Source organism: Corvus brachyrhynchos, unplaced genomic scaffold (assembly GCF_000691975.1).
Source record: "Corvus brachyrhynchos isolate BGI_N302 unplaced genomic scaffold, ASM69197v1 scaffold56, whole genome shotgun sequence".
Taxonomy (NCBI): domain Eukaryota; kingdom Metazoa; phylum Chordata; class Aves; order Passeriformes; family Corvidae; genus Corvus; species Corvus brachyrhynchos.
In genome coordinates, this window is record NW_008238664.1 from 6,813,784 (window position 1) to 6,832,973 (window position 19,190).

Sequence of the window (19,190 nt, forward strand, 5' to 3'; positions counted from 1 at the left end):
AGGGAATGCATTAAAGCTTTCATTCTTATTTCCAAGCATTAGATTTCAAATCTTAAAAGCCTTTCTGTTTTAGTGTATGTTTTACTTTACTAAATGACTTCTCCTTTTCTGTCTTTAAGTCTCAAAAATTTATGGTTACAAAAGATATGGTCTGTGGCAGGTCAGATGGAATAGGTTTGGGGGTTTTGTTTGGTGGTGGTTTCGTTGCCTTTTTTTTTTTTGTTTGTTTGTTTTTCTAATTTTTCTTCAATTGCAATTAGATTTGTATTCCAGATCGTCAGCTTGTATAATAGCAGAACTCCTTTAACTCCAGTAGAGGTATGGCAATTATAATGCTGTCCAAAGGTCTAATACCTAATAGGCTTTTCAGTGTGAGAGGAAGGACTTGAATAATTGTAGTTGACTGTTTTACCTGGGTTAACCATACCAAGAATTTTGAGAAGTTGGAAGTCCTGAATTATAAGCAATTGCATTTTAGTAAAGTGTACATCTTTCTTGTATAGAAGTCACTTTGGGGCTTTCATGAATGGGGAGCCAGCTCAAACTGGAAAAAAAGAAATGTGTTCATAATAGTAATCCATCTTGAGGGACTTGAGTTTGTAGGGGAAAACACTAGAAACCTTGACTTTTTAGGAAAAGAGCACACTAATTGCCTTTCATAACTCCTGTATCTGAAGAGCCCTGTCAAGCTCACCAGGTTGTTGGTATTTTTGCTGCTTCAGAATCTTTTAGATTCATGTGGGGGGAAGGGAAAAGTGCTGGTTTGTGTCGGAGTTATTTCTTTGTAATAGGCATGTCCTGCCTGCGCGGTGTGTTCCCTGATGCTTGCTTATTTAACTGTGCATTTGATACTAAGAAGCACTGACCTCTGAAGTGTCTGAATAATTTTTATCCTGTTTTTAGAGATCTCCCCGGCATGTCTGTAAAAAAATGGTGCATTTAGTGAAAGTTTAGATATGTGGTTCAGGCAGAAATATTTGTCTCCTCCATTCTTGAATTATATGCAGGAAATTTTTTTTTTTTTTTCTTTTCTCAAATGTGCTTGCAGCAATTGGTGGGATTAATTTTGGCTGTTTTCCATGCCAGTCACAATTTTAGCTTTGGACATTATTACCGATGTTGAGATGCATATACTTTTATTCAAAGCAGAAATGTTCACCTTGTGTGTATTTCTTACTTGCAGTGGTGCTGCTGTTTCCTCTCTTTGCCACAGCCAGTAAGTTAGCATCAGTCCTTACCTTTGAGTACGTTTTGGACAGCTGCTCTTGCAGCTAGGTCCTTGGTTTTCCTTGGCATCAAAATGATACCTGACAGTTCTGTAAAAGTACAGGAAGTTCATTTTGTTGGATACCATGATACTTCTTAAGTACTTTTGGGAGATTAGGCTACAACTGTGTACACATACTTAACTGCTGTTAGGATCTCCTTCAGGAAGCAGAGCTGGAAGACTATCGCTCTGAGCTTACATGGGTAATAAAAACAGGTGCAGATGCAAAGTTCCAGGCTTTGACACATGCATTTATCTGAGAATCAGCCCAGCTTCTGTAAACTATTAGCACTTAAAAGCCCCAACTAAACTCACAAACCAAACAAACAAGCAAAACCACCACTAGTATCTTCCTTATTCCTTGGGATTAAAGAAATCCACCATCCAAAGATAGGTAAATAAATCCACCTAATTGATGATTTTTTTCTTATTTTTAAGTATTGTACTTTGGTTCAATTAACCCAGTTGTTTTGATATTTTTTTGGACAACAACTCCAGCAACAAGTATTTACTTTTCTGTTACTCAGTTCTCACCTTAAAATAAAACAAAGACATTTCTTACTGAAAGTCTCGGTAACAAATTCTGCATGTTTTTAAAAACAAATCTCATTCCTATTGCACGTTTTCCTTAGTGCTTTGAAAGTCTCTTCTTACCTCTTTCCTTTGGTAGATACTGTTTTGTTTAATTGAAAAAAAAATCCTTTCCATGTGTTTATTGTCTTTGGATTATCATCATCGGGAGCAAGTTGATCTTTTGATCTCTACTAGTTCAGTAGTTTGAATTCATGATGGTAATGAACATCAGAAATACTAAAAATACCTGCTGTGTGAATTTGCTGTTTTTCTTTTCCTTTTTTTACCCACACCCAAACAAAACAGAAGAAACCCCCCAAAACCCAAACAAAATCAAGCCAAGACCCAACATGTGACAGTCTTTGTTTTGTTGCGTGATGTTCTGATGTTCTACTTGCTGTTGGGAAAGCTGTGTGACTTCTGAATTCAACTGATTATTCTCTATGATGTAGAGGGCAATTGTTCCCACTGTCTTAAGCTTAAAATAAGAATAAATGCTGTAGAAGAAAGGCTGGGAAGCTTTTCCCCTTCCAAAATACCAGAGACGTGAGAAAGAGAAGGGGAGGAGGAGATGGGTTTTGAAGTTCTTATGTTCCCCTGCAGCATGAATGATCATACATGGACAAAATGCTCTCCTGAACACTGAGAAGTTGTTTGGTTGGCAAGAAAAAGCTAAAAGAGATAAAGGGGATGAAGAAAAGGAGCTATGTTTGCAGAGTCTGTGGATTGTAACACTGACCACTGGGCAAAGTTGTATAGAACTGTTTCCTTTTCAGGAGAATGGAAACAAGCTGTTTCATGGCTAATCTGCTTTTAATTTTACACATTTTCATGTTTCAAGTTTACTCATCAGCACTACACATAACCTTTTCAAACTTGCAAGTGGTTGGAGTTTTACGTTTGGTGGATTAGTTGATGTGCCCTTTGAGGAAGCCACGTGACAGGTCTTTCTGTTGTCTGCTGCTATGGATGGTAGTTTGAAACCAGATCCAGATACTTCTTAAGTGAGAGTTGGATTATGTGCACACAAGTCACTCTGAAGTGTTCTGGTTTTCTGCTCTCCCCTAAACTTCAGATCTGCTTCACTTGAATATTGTAGAACCGTTGTGTCTGCCACAAGTAACTGAGCCTTGTTGCAGAAAGAAAATTTGGACTTTGAATGGTTTGATATCAGTACTAGTATTTTTTTTTTTAATTCTTTATGAAGCAAATGCTTTGTAGCATCTTGTTCAAAACTTTAGTGTTTTTATTGCATGGAGTCTGTCCTCCTGAGGACTATTTTGGGTAGGTGCTTCCATTAAGACCTGCATGAAGGCAATGTACATTGTAAACTTCTGTATTTTGAATTTGATATTTACAGGTATCATTAAGAGTGATGTCAAAATTTGAATACATCTTCATCTTAAAGTGTAACATTGTTCCATCTGGTTTAGCAACATTTTATATCCAGTAAACAAACCCAACCCTTTTGTCAAGACAATTTCTGAAGGAGGGGCACTCAAAGAACATAAAGCCTTTTCATTTGCCTAATGCTCTACCAACGCTGTGATTAATCTTGGGCTTGTCTATGCAGGGATATTACTCTTGAATAAGGAGGTGTCAGGGTTTTAAATACTAGAATGACTCCAGGATAACTCCCTATTTGTACTTCCTTATTTTGTACTGAGAGTGCTCAGGCTTGGAAAAGTTACTGGAAAACAATTGTTACAGAATAACTTGCCTATTTTAATGTCCCGTGTAAAGAAGGCTTTAAGGCTGGTTCTGTCCTTTCTGCTGCCCTTTGTAAGTTTATTTCTCCCTACTTGTGATGTAACTCAAACTCAAATTGATTTTTTGTTTTGCTGTTCAGGACAGTACCTAGAGGAGCCACACATTCTAGCAAAAGGACTTTTGCTGTGGCTTTACCACCTCTCTGCTTGTCAGTTTAGTTTATTCATTCTTCTTCAGGATGGAAACCATGTATATAAGGAGTTTTCCTGGCATTGCTGTGTGAGATGGGAGAGGGTGATTACAAAAAACTGTAATATACCCTATATCATGCACTTGTTATGATGCAGTTTTTTGGGTCTAATTCTTGCTAGTGGACACTGATTTACTCCTCACAGAGAAGATTTCTCTATATATCCTGGACATCAGCTGTAGTTTTTCCAAAAATAGGGTTCTCAGCCTTGTTGTGGCAGATGCCTCAGACCACTCCTTAAATTCCCAGATTTGTCTTGCAGTGCAGATTCCTGTGTCTTCTGTTTGAATACATTGTTTTATTGAGGCTCCAGAGAAGCACTGTGCTTATGTGATGTCACATCAGACAGTTTTAAACACAAAACCAGGTTTATTAAAAGAGAATAATGAATTTTTGGAAGTAAACTGGAGTGAAATTGGCTTGGCCCTCAAAAAGGGAATGAAAACAGAAGCCTAGGGGGTGCTTAACAACCTAGTCCGTCTTTTTCATCTCTGATACTTTGGCTGGCTTTGGCAGCTGGCAGCCTAATCTCACCCAGTGCCTTAGGAATTTGCATAACCTGTGCTTTGTTTGAGTGGGTCTTTCCTCCTGCTCACTGAGCACCTTTCCGTGCCCAATGAAAGCTTCATTGCTTGGCACTTTTGTTCTAATTTGAATGGACTTCCTAATAGTTACAGAAGTTAAGAAAGTAAGAAAGCATAGAAGTGTGAAACTTAAAAAATACACAGGCAATTCTGACTGATGCTGTAGCAGTATCAATGTAGCTGCCTGAAGATCGTACAGTGAAGGCAGATTTTACAAAGGAGAATATGGAGTGGTAGCAAGTGGATGTTAAGTACAATTAAAATGTCTTGGGGCTAGCTTAGCAATCTGATAATGCAAGCCAGTTTGCTCCCTTCCTGGTGGTACTGTACAGGGATGCCCATGTGAATCAGACATTGGAAAATGGCTTTTTCTTATTTTGTGATGGGTTTTCAGTGCAGCTGGATGGGGAAAAATGGTGCTTAAACAGTGCCAAGTCTCTCTATATGGTTTCCAATGAAATAGAAGTTGTGACTGGTTTGTAACTGATTCGTACCTCTAAGTTGCTTAAAACTATCCAAAGACATGTCTCTTGATGTTGCTTCCTGTTTGGATCCTACAGCAAAAACATGGTGAACTAAAGCAATGTGACATACATGAAAGTTTGTTTTGGATTTCTTCCTCAGACTATAGCACCTGTTGGGGCCTTCTGCCACAAAAGGGTTTAGTTGTCAGAATGGCTTATTTCTCTTGCTTGTCTTTGTAAGCATTGTGGGAAGGTTTAATTCCTTCCTATGGGATACATGGACTGGTGTTTACATTATTTCTGGTTTTCCTGTTGGTTATTCTCTCTGCCAAAACAGCAGATGGATAACACAGAATTCAGCCTTCTGAACAAAAAGTAAATGGATTTGATGCTGTTTAATTTTTCCTTGTCCCCCTTCATTGGGGTTGTAGAGAGGTCAGCTATATGGTTTAGTAACAGTGATTTATATTGCAAGCAATGTGTTTCTTTGCCATATGGTTCTGTGGCATTATAAAATTACTATTCACAGCCCTAAAGTGATGTGTGTTCTGACTCCTTTTCCTTAAGCCTTGCCTTAAGTAAAGGCATGGTGAAATCAAGAACAGGAAAGATTTAGAAAACGGTATTTGAAGGTTGAGGTTAAACCACTATTAAGCTCTTATTTTGATGAGGCAAAGTAAGAGGAGGTTCTAAAGAGTGTGTTGCAGAACCAGCTGAGTGTAGTTAACCCTGTTAACCCTGGATAGCTCCAACCATGTGGAGTTTTCAAAAGCACATAGCAGAGTGCCTTTTGACTGACTTACCTTTTTCAGCTAGTTTGACTGGTATTGTTAACATTGTTTCCCTCATTCGTTTCTTCCTCCTCAGTCCTGAGGATGTCTTAAATTGCAGTGTTTATAAAAATCTGAGAGCTCCCAAGAGCATTAGTGGAAGACTCTTCAAAGACATCTAGATAAACAAAAAAAATGAAATCTTAGCTCAGTGTACCAGTAACAGCAGACTGATGGGTATGCTGCTTGCAAACACACACTAAGGTTTCATAAGCTACAGTTATGTCTTCCTTTTTGCCTCAGAAATCATAGCATTGGTAATGCCACCACAAGGACCAGACCCTGAAAGTTTCCTCAGTGCCTGGGGCCATACTGAGTGTGAGCATCTGGGCCTTGTCAGTAGGCATTTCATAGACCATACAAGAGCTTCCTTTGGGAGCAAAAGAAAAATTCTAACCACTGAAGTTGTCTTGATGCTTTTCTGTCTCAAAGCATTTTTTCTCTTCTTCTTTCCTCAGCCACTGAGCAACTTTGATGTCCAGTTTCTGAATGCAGTTGGAGACCTGTTGGACCTTATTCCTGCATTATTTGATTATTCTGCACGGGGTGGACAATGCGATGTGGAGCCAGGAGGCCATGGGAGATACCAGTGGGACATGGGACACTGCTCTGCACTGATCAAGGTGAGCACCAGAACTTAATCTCCAGTGACTCTGTTGATTTGCAGTGCCATGAGTGTACATTTCTGGAGTCTTCCCTGTTCGTGTTGCATATGCATGAAGAGACTTCTGTCAATGATCAAGTTGCATTTATGCAGTTGACATTTGTGCCTCCGTAGGATTTTGAATCCAGTTTTTCTCACTTGTGTTCAAGGGGAGGGAAAAGACCAAACCAAAACCACAGAGATGGATGGTGAAAAGCTGCTAGAATTACTAGGGAATGAGGTACTACCATGGAGAGGAGACTGGAAGAGAGTAACTCATTTCACCTAGAGAAGTAAAGTCTGAAAAGGGGTATTGTGAGTGAATACAAATACATTGGGCAAACAGGGAGAAAAGGAAAAAGATTACTTAAACTAAAGGACGGTGCTAACGTAAAAACAAATGGGTGCAAGTGGGTAATGTTTTCTGTTAATAGTCAGTGATGCCCTTGAATGTCTTTCCAATGGGATGATGACAGAAAAATCTCCCACATTTTTAAGATAAGTGTCTGATGCATCATGGTGGCAATTACATTTTTCAGTTAAAATTATTAAGGATTTAAGCAGCATCTGGAGGCTCCATGTATTGCAGAGCAACAATATTCATCTTAAATTGAGAAACATTAATTGAAGCATTTGCCTACAGCAAGAGGTTTCTGAGCTAACAACAGATCATAGAACCAGGGAAATATTTTGAAGAGATGTACTATCAATATATATATTTACCTTTTCAAACTGAATTTACTTGCATTTGTAAGTGCTTCTGTACTTCACCTCAAAGTGAACTAGGGGAATTATCACAGAAACAGCATGTTTTAAATTAATGTTGGATATGTTTGCAAAGATCTGATCTGAATGTGTGAATACAAATATTCAAAATGAAACTGGGGAGAAAAAACATACCATGTGATGCAGGTATCCCAAATAACCCCAAGGTGTTTTATTTTGAACATAACGCGTTGGCAAGAATTGTTTCCAGAGGTTTCAGAAATTCATATAGTACACAGTTAAAAACAAAAGAATCTGCTCTTTCTTCAACAATGCAATTAATCAAACTACTTAAATCAAGTAGTTCTCCTAGTTTCTATCAAGTAGAAAAAATGCAGAATACTGTGGGATCTGAAATTATTCATCTTTCTGCTTCTGTTTTCCAGGTTCTGCCTGGATATGAGAATATATATTTTGCCCATTCCAGCTGGTTTACTTATGCAGCCACACTGAGAATATATAAGCATTGGAACTTCAATATAGTTGATCCATACACCAGCACCAGCCGTGTCTCATTCAGTAGTTACCCAGGTAAAGTCAAAAAAACCAAAACAATGTAGATATTCAATTTGGAATGGACCACCTTACTGTCTTGTGGCTGTCTTGGCTGTGAAAAGGATGGTAACTCAACAAGCACTGGCTTCAATATACCTTGAAACTTTCAGCCACCAAGAGGACAAAATACCACCTTGAATTTTCTGTCTTGAACATGATATTGTTGTTGTTGTCTTTTGTTGTTGATTAATCACCTTCAGTGCTCTGAATAGCCCTGGTTAAATATTTTACCTCTGGCACAAACATGCTGCTTGGAATTCTGCTTGTGTAGTCTGCAGTCATCTCAAGTGTTGAACTCCTCACTTTGCCTGTAGCATTTGCATGTTTGGTAATAACAATTTTGAGCACTTCTGTTCACCAATGTGACATGACTCGTGGTGTAATGGGATTATTACTGAGTATCAAACACTTGCTGTTCAAAAGTGTATTGGCTTCTTTGATGTTGGGTTCAGAAGCCTTTAGTTGTTTTGTTATTCCATCTTCCTCTTCCAGCTTCTCTATAAGCTGTTGTAAAAATATTTTTTAATGCTTATTTGGTGTGTCAGTAATATAGCCAGCCAAAATATTTAGAGTCTCTTTTGGGAACATTAAGCCAAATGTTAGAAACTGCCAGAAAGTAATGTTTCGGTGGCAAAATATGTACTATTGCTACAGAAGAGCACCAAGAAATAGGAATGTGAAAAACCAAATCTATGACTCCCTCTTAGAGTTGACATGGCATAAATTTTTAGAGGTGAAATTTCAAGTTCAAAAATACCTAAACACGCAAGAATCTCCATAAAACATTTTAAGTGAAGTAAGTACTGTAGGAGACTATCTCATTCTCATGAAGTTTTGTTGGTTGATGATTTCAAAACATGCTTTATTGAGTTACGGTGCCTTACTGCAGGGGTCTTTCATGGCAGGGACTCCTGAGACTGTGACTGGGAAAATGTTTTGAAAAGCAGTTGCATTCATTTCACATTGAAAACAAGCCTTTTTCTTTGGGGTTCTGATCCTCCTCAGTGATCCTCCTCAGGAATGCAACATTTTCTGACAACTGAGATTTTTAATTTGAGGGAGGGGTAGAGGTAGTCTGAATGTTTGTTAGGTGTACAGTCTTTCAAGAGCTTGGGTTATCTGTGATTGCCTTGGAGGAATTTCACTCACTTGTTGCAAGAAATCTTGCAAGCCTCTGTAATTTGGTAAGAAAGCAAGGGTTTCTGATCTCTGTTCATCATGTGAATGTTCACAAGGTTATTCTGGCTCTCATGTCTCTCAGCTGAAATACTGATGATGGCACTACCCTTCACAAGAGTGTGGCTCTGTTTAGCAACTGTTGTGTGCTGCATTGTGCTGCAGATTCAAAACTGGGGATCAAGATCAACCACACAGAGTATTTATTATTTTATTTTTAGTGGGTGTCTGTGGTGATGTCTTCCGGTTGTTCCTTTTGTGGATTCTTTGTATAAGGAAATACAAATATTCAGACTGATAAAGCATACTGTGTGGCAGGATACCTGAAAATCAGCTACTGCTTTGCTGAAATGGTTATGGTCTGTTCATTAGTGAACAAGATCCCAGTGTGCTTTCCTGAGAGTGTTGAGGTCTGCAGAGATGGCTTATTTTTTAAAGCCTCCTATTGCCATGTGGACTCTGACATGGTGATGTGGGAAGGTGTACCAACAAAACTGAGTGAGAACTGTTGCAAAGCATAGTTCCCGTGGCTACAGTGAAGTTTGAGAGGCTTGTGGTATGCAAAGTGTGCTCACTTGGCTGCCTGATTACAGGGTGCTATCACAAGCACTAGACAAGCATAGTCCATTGACTGCAGCAAATTGCATTAGCTGTGAGTGTAGTTCACAGACTTGCAATTTTCCATGGGATGAGTAAGCACTGGCTTAGTAATGCGCTAGGGACATCACGTAGGAAGGCGGCAACTGCCAAATTCCTCTGCTCCATGTTATGATGAGAGAGGATATTTTCAGAGCATCTGACTCTGGAATCTGCAGGTCCTGGCCATGGTTCAGCTTGACAATTTTAATGTCTCCCTGCATAAATATTCCCGCTCTTATTCTCTGTCCTGATGGACACTAAGAACCAGTAAGAAAGGGCAACCTAGTAATCTCTCCTGAATAGTAACATGATCCTATGAACATAGAAGTATTAACTTCTGGAGGAAACAGAGCGCATTAAAAGACAGGTGCCCTTCCAGGCCTTCAGTGGCACTTAACTGAGTTATTCAAAGATTCTTGTCATCCAACAAGATTGGATATAAAGTAAAACTATGCTGCTGTCCAAAAGCTGTGTCAGAAAACATTAAGGAGTCCTTTGTCTTCTGAGAAGGAATGTGCCAAATCCATGATTTCTCCTGGGGTCACAGAGTAAAATTATCCATATTATTTATTTATTTATTGAATTTCAATAAAACTAGACTGCAAAAATTAGTATTGACTCAGTTTAGAGGTTCTGAGGCTATTGATTAACCGTGATTTGTGTTGGGGTGTGCATTGTGGTACAGCTGGAGGGCCTTGTACTTCCTTGCTCGTGTTGCGACTGAGCAGGTAGGAGGACAGGCAGGAATTACAGAGTCCATCCCAGCTTCCCCAGCAGTTATCTGTTCTGCCACCATGTTCAAATGTCCATTGTTAAGAGCATATCTTCTCTTTGCTGCTTTCTCTCCTTTGGAGTAGCAGTAGTTCTGCAGAGGCACAGTCAAATGGGAATTAACTGGAGTTGTAATCTCTGTTTTTGCAGCATTTCTTCACTTGCTGCTCATTTCTGCACTAAATCACCTTAATCCTCACTTGACCTCTGCTCATAGTCTTTGTCTGCAGAGCTGCACGTAGGACAGTTCTGTGAACTTTGGAAAGGAGGAATTTCTCTGAACTGAAAGCTTGAGTTTCATTGTCTTTTTCAAGCTCGGGACATAAGTACTTCCTGTGGCTGGTGAGTCAATGCACAGCAGAGAGAAATTGTACAGAGAATGTTACTGTTCCTCACAAATGTTGAGTGAAGATGTGCTCATTTGGGGGAGTAAGAAAGTGATGATAGAGACAAGGTAGGTGCTATGTTTTATACCACGTATCTAGTGATGGATCAGACAGAAACCTGCACCTCTCCTCCCTCTGTGTCCCTTTCCCCCTGCCTCCAGTCACTTCTTTACACTGCCCATTGAGGCATTCAAAGAAATGAGCCAAACTAACGGGTAAAATCTGCCATTTTCTTTGGATAGCAGGGAGGTTGCAGCTTCCAGGATGTCCATCTATTTGGATGGAGCTCTTTTGAACTCCATTTAAGAACGGGAATGTGCCATTGTGACCAAGCACTCTGGTTTGGATACTGAACTATCTTCTCTGTGCTGACCCACGGTCTTTTAAAGTATGTTAATTTGATTTTAGCAGTTTAAACAAAATAGCTGAAGAAGACGAGTTGAAGAATTTTACTTCTACCTTTCCTCCTCTGGTCTGCTATTGGGATCTTTCTTGGTTGAGCTAGGCTGTGATATGGGAGTGAGGTGGCACAGGTTGTCTTGATGGATGACTATACATGTGCTGCTAAGGCAGGAGAGAGAGGTAGTTTGTGTCCCTTGCTTTGAAATAATCTGGTGTTAGTGCAGCGTTCTCCTTCCCCACAGCTTGAGGAAGAGCTGGGAGGAGCAAACCATGGAAGGGGTGGTAGCCCTTGTTCTCAGGGATCCATCTTGCTCATGAGGTATTGCCAGACCATTTCCTGCTTCCCTGCTTCCTCCAACATCTGTTTAAAACCTGGAGGGAAGCAAAGGAAAGTGTCTGGTGAACTTTGGACATGAGATCAGAACCGTAGTGTGGGATGTGCTATTTCTTAGTGCCTAGGAGAGGTGTGCAAGTGGAAGGAAGGCAGCTGATGGGTCTTGACATGAGAAGCAGCTACTGGTTCTCCACTAATCCAGAGAATACCTCTACTTTCCTGTGTTCAAGTGTGTTTATACACCAGAGCATTGGGCATCTCAGCCAGGAGCTACTCCCATCCCTGAGCGGTGTGCTAGACCTCATAGCTTTGACTTCAGCCTGTAAAGCTGACCCTTTCTGCACTTGAATGAGCACAATGACCTTTTAAAGCACCAAAAAAGCTGATGCCGTCTGGTTCAGAAAGCAGCAGTCTACCTCTTTTGGAACAATAGCAGCAGGGAACGTGCTGCCACCCACATGTTCTTTGATGTGCTTTCTGGAGAACACTGTGGCTCAGATTGCAAAAATGCTTTGCTTTGCTTGGCTGATTAATGTCATGATGAGTGAAACTCCAGACTCTGGAAACTTCAGTTTTCCAGTGGCATTTGGAAACTGAATCTAAATGGCTCAGATCCAGAAGATGCTATCAGAAGTACTTTTGCTTGTTTCTATGTAGGAGTTGTCAGGTTCATTGGAGGAAGGGGTTAAAAAAAAAAATTAACTGAGTGTTCTGACAAAAATGGAGTGTGGGTTTACAGAGATGGTTTTACAGGGAAAAAAAAAAGAAGAAATGTACAGTGAGATAATACCTTCAAGTACAACAGATTCTCATACGCGCTTAGAAGAATGGCAAAAGAGGACATCAAAGGTCTGCTGATATCTCTAGACTTCTCTTCCCAGGTTTTATTTTTGTGGATGTCTTTACTGTGGGTAGCCTGTTGCTTGTGTTTTAGCTTCCCTTTGTTTCAGAGTTGCCTGTGCCTTAAATCAAAATGGTAAATGCCATCTTGGAATAATTGGGCTAGTAATGGTGTATCATGGAGGGCATGTTGTGTTATAAAACATTGCAGGATAAAACTTGGTAAATACTAAGGCCCAGAAGGAAATCCCCTTCTTTTCAGCTTAGCTGAGCTTTGCTGTTTATTTGAATTGTGGAGTTCAGCCTTCAGTTAATTCAGCATCATTCCTTGTGTTAGCACTTGCTTTGAGTCAAGTTTTTCTGTTCTATGTCAGCTATTAATTGAAATCGAAGAAAGAAACTACTTTGTTTTGAAGTGGGGCACTTGGCATCGTCACCCACAGGAATTGATGCTCAATTCATATCACAGTTGTTTTAACAATTTCAATTATTGTCTCTGTTTGGGCAAGCACCACTTGACTTGTTATGCAGCAGATTATTGCTAGAGTATCCCATGTCTTTGTATAAAATAGACTGTCAGAGCCAAGTTTAGGATGTTTCTCTTGTATTTACTTACTTGAGAGAGATCTCTGCTGATAATGTACATAATGTATTGACTCTCTTCCAATGAGTAAAATACCAGCTGCCAGGGTGCTCAGTCTATTCTATACTGATATTTTTTTAGAGAACAGGTGACCACACAGTGTATTTTTCTGGATCTGTTCTAATTTGAGAACTTGCTACTTGAAAGAAATTTTGCTGAAATAGAGCCCTTAAACATTACTTTTGCTTGAAGGTGGTCTGCCTTTTGATAAAAGCACAGGAATAGGAGGCAGAGCTGGGTTGTCTTTCTTGTTTTCATAGGTTGGTGACCTTTGTTTGCAGATTGCATTAATAAAGCTTGCTGTGGGAGATTTCATAGAGGAACTTGGCTATTACGGTGTTGCACAGCATTTTAGCATTTTGTACTCTTTGAAGACTGATACGATTAAAAACTTCCTAACAAGAGTTTAGGTTCTGTATGACTTCCCCACCAGGAGCTCTGTTAACAACTGTTCTTCCCTAACCTGGCAGCCACGTGTCTGCTGAGTAATCTAAAAGCCAGGTTATTTCTGCTGTACAAGTAGTCCCCACACTATCCAAGGCACAGCTGACCTTTGCAGCTCTGTATGCCACCTCCTGGCGAAGGATTTGCAACTGGACTTAGTACTTCTGTTGGCATGTAACCTGGAAGGGAATCCTGCCCACAGATCCATCGCTGTATTCACTTTGCAGAGCTGGCAGGGATAAAAAAACCCAGTGACAATATGTCAGAAGGAGGAATAGGTAGAGCTTCTCCTCATATACAGGATGTGGTTTATGATTTAAGAGAGACCCATTTGCTGGAGATGCTTTTAAGAATACTTAGATGGGAAAAGATTAAACTAGAAGAAAGGTTTTTCGGCTTGATTTAATACAGAAGAGGTTAATTAAGGGGATTAATTCAAATTAATTAAATTAATTTCTGTTGTCTTTACAGACTAAAAATCTAAAACTGAAACCGGTTAATGAAAATGTCTTTGTGGAGTTTGTACTTTGCTTTGGTTTTCATTGTTGAATTTTTATGGTTTTTTTAGTTCATTTCTTTGTTAGAAACACTCGATAGGCATTTAGTGTCTGTAATCCTCAGCATAAGAATAAGACATAGGTTGACTTATGGAGCAGCTTCCAAGCTTGGCATACAAATACAAAGCAAATGCTTTAGACAAAGAATTAGGTGTCTTGAAAGTGTGACAGTTTCTGATTTCAAACTCTGTTGACAGGTGGGACTAAAGCCCTTGCAGAAGTTACCACCTCATCTTTAATCTTTGTACAGGTTGATTTCACACACACATGCATTGACTCATCCATATCCTCATGGCTTGTCTCTCTGTTTTGTTCTATGAGTATATCAAAGCTTCACAAAGATAACAATTTTTGTGTTATTCCTGTTTAAGGCTTTTTGGTGTCCCTGGATGACTTTTACATACTAGGCAGCGGCTTGGTAATGTTGCAGACTACCAACAGTGTTTTCAACCAAACCCTCATTAAGCAAGTGGTGCCTGAATCCTTGTTAGCTTGGCAGAGGGTCCGCATTGCCAACATGATGGCAAAGGATGGCAAAACTTGGGCAGAGACCTTCTCGAAGTGCAACTCTGGTAAGTACGCCTTCATATGCATCTTAGGAAAAGAGATGTGTTCCCTCTACCTCTTGTACTCGTTTCCTTCCCTTGGCAGGACATGTAACTCTCTCTGCTCTCATACCTAGGAACCTACAACAATCAGTACATGGTTCTAGACCTGAAGAAGGTCAAGCTGCAGAGGAGCCTTGATGATGGTGCACTGTACATTGTTGAGCAGATCCCAACCCTTGTGGAATATTCTGATCAAACAAATGTTCTCCGGAAAGGTAATAGCTCCTACAGTAGTTACTGGCTTAGGAAAACCATCTCTTGATGCCAACTAAGAATTGTGTTTTGTACCAGGGAAGGGTTTGTTGAACACTAGTCCTGAGTTTAAAGTAAGGAAGCTTTGTGTGAGCAGCCCTCTATAGCTGGGTCAATTGCAATGTATTCATTTATCTGGTACGCTCTGGCAGCAGTGCAGTGAGCATCTGTGTCTCCTAGAAGCAGAGGAGGGAAAAATAGACTTTGTCTCCTTGCTTGCTTGCCTCCTTGCCTTTTTTCTGGTAATATTTTGCCCTGTTGTAGAGACTGATGAGGGAAAATGTGAGATCTGTTTGGAGCAGTACTAAATAACTGTAATGCTATTTGAAATGGTTGTTGAGTGGGTCACCCTGCAAGAAGATGAACTTTTGAATACCGAAGAAGTTCTATGTTAAATTCATCTCCTGAACTTTTCTGGATCTCTGTTTTCTGATAAATATTTGCTCTTTAAAAGGTTCTTTAATTCCCTAGCAAGACTAGCAGTAACTTGATGGAAAACAAACAAAAATCTTGGTGAAGCAAAACACTCACTGTCAGGTTTAATTCACAAGTGTTTACTAGACACTTACGTCAGCAACAAAAAGCCTGAGCCTTAAGTGTGTCTGGTGCTTTGTGCTCCTTCCTTTAATCACATGCTGAGGGGATAAATTGATGAATTGCTCATCATCAAAATGATGGGAAATTTGTCTATATTAGCAGCTGGGGTTGTTTCTCTTTGAAGTTTTTGCTTGTGTCTAGCTTCTTGGAAAGTTCTGGCTTATTCCAGGCACTGCCACATTGTCAGTATGGTTTTATAAGATACTGATAATTTGGAAAAGTCCCATGTCTCTCCCTTATGCATATCTGGCTCTTTTGGCTTCCTTTGCCTTGGGCTTCTCAGAGCTGTGTTGTGTGTGGGGTGCAGATAAAGAAGTTGATGGAGACCCTCTAGCTCTGGCACTGGAAATATTGCAACCCTGTCATGGCAGTGTTATACCTGTGCAGAGAGGCCGGGCTTGGCAGGTACCCCGAGTTCCTTTTCAGCAATGATTTTGGAGCAGCTGTGTGGCATTCCCTGTAGGACTGAGCCCACCTCCTGGGCTTGGGCACACCGTGACCACTTCTTCCCTCTGAGATGTTGTAGCTACTCTGTTCTTAAAGGTGGTAGCACATATTAGAGGTTACACGTTACTTCACACCTACAGTGTGTCTTTTCCCAGATATCTAAAGGTACCTTGTGTGTGTTGGATAACAGAGCAGTCAGTCTCTGGGAGCTTAAACAATAGAACAGCCCTCAGCACACAAGGTGGGCTAAGCACTGCTGAAGTGCAGCATTGGAGACCTCAGCTGCTGTAAAACGACACTGCTCCTGTAAGCAGGAGATCTGTCCTCCATGCCATGCAGGACACCAGACAAGTCCCATCAAGGCCCCTGCCCTGTTCCCAGATGCTTGGAGCAGCTCAAGTGAAGGAGGTTTACCTTTCTCAAGATCAGTGCTGGCCTAGTGTTTGTAGAATAGCTGACCCTGGCACTCTCCATCATTGCTATGTTGCTGGTGTCCAAAGATAATGCAATTTGGGCACTCTGGTTTGGTCAGAGTGAGTTTGCCACCAGCACTGCCTTTTTAAATCTCTTTGAAACATAAACCTAGAAACAACAGAGAATGAGAATTGAAATCTCAGGTGAACAAAGACAGGTATTGCTGTAGTAAGCCTTGCACTGAGGAAAAAGGAAACATTTCCTTATACAGGTTTGAAAATCGAAAGTCTTTTTCTTTATGGCTTCTGTCATCTTGTTTTGTAGGCCAGTGCAGGTGAGTTCTCAAAACCAGGCACCTCTTATATTGTCCTTTCCAGGCAAAGATGTCCAGGTGCTTTCTGTATATTGACAACAAAAATGCAGGAATCCTTTAGAAGAGGTGAAGGAGGACAACACTGTCTTTGGTGAAAGAATAGGTCACAGGAGCAGGCTGCAGTTCATGTTTCTTGATGATGAATGAGTAATGCATCAAAAGCAACACATCAGAGCAAAACCTGGGATCTGAGTGTCTTCCACCATACGTGCAATATTCTCATTGCTCTCTCTCTCAATATTACTGATACCTTTTGCTCTGAATGGGCAGAGGAGGAAAACATTTTGATTCAGGGAATTTTTTCTGCCTTCATGTCATCCCCCTTCCCCCACTTTCAACCTTACAGTCTTTCTTGACTTGTTTTTTTGTTGCTGTGCACCCTACCAGGTTTCACTGCTTACATCAGCCCTTGCATAAAGCCTGGCTTAGGTTGACTGCTGCACTCTCTGCATGGGATTTGCAGTCTTGCAGAGTCTGAGACACAGAAGAGCTCTTGCTGGAGGAGAAGTTCAATAGCTTCCTCTGTTTTAGCAATTTTAACAAAAAGTTTTTCCAGGTGGGAGAAGGAGGTCATCTGTACGCACTGCATTCATGTGAGACAATAGCACCTTTTTGAATCACAACTAAACGGAAGCTGATGTATCTGTATCCTCTGGCCTGCATCATTAGAGGCTGGAAAGTTGCTAATTTCTGAAGGACGCCTGTATTACAACATAGCCTGTACACAACCTATTTCCTTCAGGTAGGCTCTAGGTCACGTAAGCAAATGCCAGCAGACATGGTATTCCTGTCTTCCCTATCCTAGGCAGGACCCAAGCTGGTGAGGCCTCCACTCTGGCAGTGTTCTATAGCTTATGCTGTCTGCGTATCTGTCCTTCAGGAAGTCTGGTTTGTATTTGTGTGTATTGCTCCCAGTGAGTTCCTTGAGCACCTTACAGCCAGACTTCTCACATTGTGCTGGGCTGATGTTAATATGTGGAGCCCTGCATTTACCAGTGCCTAGATAGTAAATCTCTAAGCCAGATCCCGATGTGTGTGATTTGAGAATGAACAACAGGGAATGTTAGTGCTTTGGAGACAATTTGAAAGTGTGCTACTCTTGGGCCTAGCTCATGTTATATACTTGCTGCCTAAAAACCAGAAAAAGTTAAATGTTAAGGTATAGGTATCTATTCTTACTTATTCCAGGACTTCCTATACCCAGATTCTGACCTGGAAGGTCTCTGGGCTCTTTACAATAGCTTTCTACAGTGGTCTTGTTTCAGGCAGTTTTATGTCACCTACCTAAAACTCTTCTCTGGAATTCTGCCTGGCATCCTTTGCTCTTCAGAGTTAACAAAACTGCAGGATTGCTTTTGGAGAAGTTAGAGCAGGGCTCTGCTCTGCTGATGAATCACTTAACCTTCAAAGGCAGCTACTGGCAACTGTGCAGCAATCCCCCTTCTTTCTTATCACTCTGTGCAATCCCCACTGCACAAAGCGTGTGTGTGCTGGCATGCCTGCTGTTCACTCCAAGTAGCTCTGTGGTCCGAGTGTGTTTGTGTGTGTCAGTGCATCCCTGACATCTCAGCATGGTGTGTTACTCTGCTTTGGTGAGACGGAAGGGGGCAAAACCAGAGTGAATTCAAACCTCTCAAGGTTTGAATTCAAACCCCTCTGAAGTTTGGTGGAGATAAATGATCTTGTAGTCCTTTGAGATTCAACAGGGAAACGTCTGCAAGAGGGCTGTGGCCACGCTGCATGTTCACCTCAGGCTCCTGCAAGTCTGATCTCAGCTGTTTTGCAGGATGAGTCCTGAGGGTGGAAGTCTGGGGGCGGGTTGCCTGGGTACACACAGTCTCCAGTGGTGTTGCACTGGGAGTCAACCCTGGTCATGCTGCAAGTGACTGTTGCCTTACTGTGTTCAAACCAGTTTTCTGTGTTGTTCCTCGACATGCTGCTAAAGTAATGCAACAGGGAAAATTACTGATTTTCTTTTCTGATATAAGCAAGAGCATCCAGCTTTTCTAAGTGATTAACAGATTGGGGTTTGTCTCTGGCAGGTTACTGGCCTTCGTACAATATCCCTTTCCATGAAAAGATTTACAATCTCAGTGGGTATGCATCATACGTTGTCAAGTATGGCATGGATTTCTCCTATGAGCTTGCTCCAAGAGCAAAAATCTTCCGTCGAGACCAGGGCAAGGTGACCAACTTGGAAAGCATGAAGTACATCATGAGATACAACAGTAAGACACATGCTTGTGTACTGTGGAGCTGATCTTCATGAGCAGTGTTACTTTTATTTCTTGGATTATAGTGGGAAGCTGCAGCCTCTCCTACAGATCAGTTATATTGCCCTAAACGCAGAATACGCACAAAGCAAAAAGGTAACACAAGCTTATTTTCGAGGTAGGAAACTGGGCTAAAATTGCTCTATCAAGAACAGGGCCTCCTTGGGCTTGCCGTTTGACTTTTCCAGAAATCTTCCGACTCCAAGAGAGAGTACTCCAAGAGTCTTTATGGGCTGCTATCACCTAATACATCTACAGCCTGTCAATCTTGAAAGCCTTAAATCCTAAGCAACAGTTAGATGAGATCAGACCAGAGAATTTACTGTAAAACTTAAGGTCTTTTTCCATGGTCAGGCAAATGGTCTTTTGCAGGTGGGATAGAGTTAATTTTCC

The 19,190-nt window shown here is 40.8% G+C and overlaps 1 protein-coding gene across 1 annotated transcript in view; it reads left to right on the forward strand.

Moving 5' to 3' along the window:
• Positions 1-19,190, forward strand: part of PLBD1 (phospholipase B domain containing 1) — a gene marked incomplete at its 5' end in the record, with an annotated part of 39,458 nt that overhangs the window by 16,321 nt on the left and 3,947 nt on the right. The window contains 5 exons of the mRNA XM_008636498.2: positions 6,137-6,301; positions 7,473-7,617; positions 14,205-14,405; positions 14,516-14,656; positions 18,567-18,752. Coding sequence (XP_008634720.2) covers positions 6,137-6,301; positions 7,473-7,617; positions 14,205-14,405; positions 14,516-14,656; positions 18,567-18,752 — 838 coding nt within the window. The remainder of the gene's footprint in view (positions 1-6,136; positions 6,302-7,472; positions 7,618-14,204; positions 14,406-14,515; positions 14,657-18,566; positions 18,753-19,190) is intronic.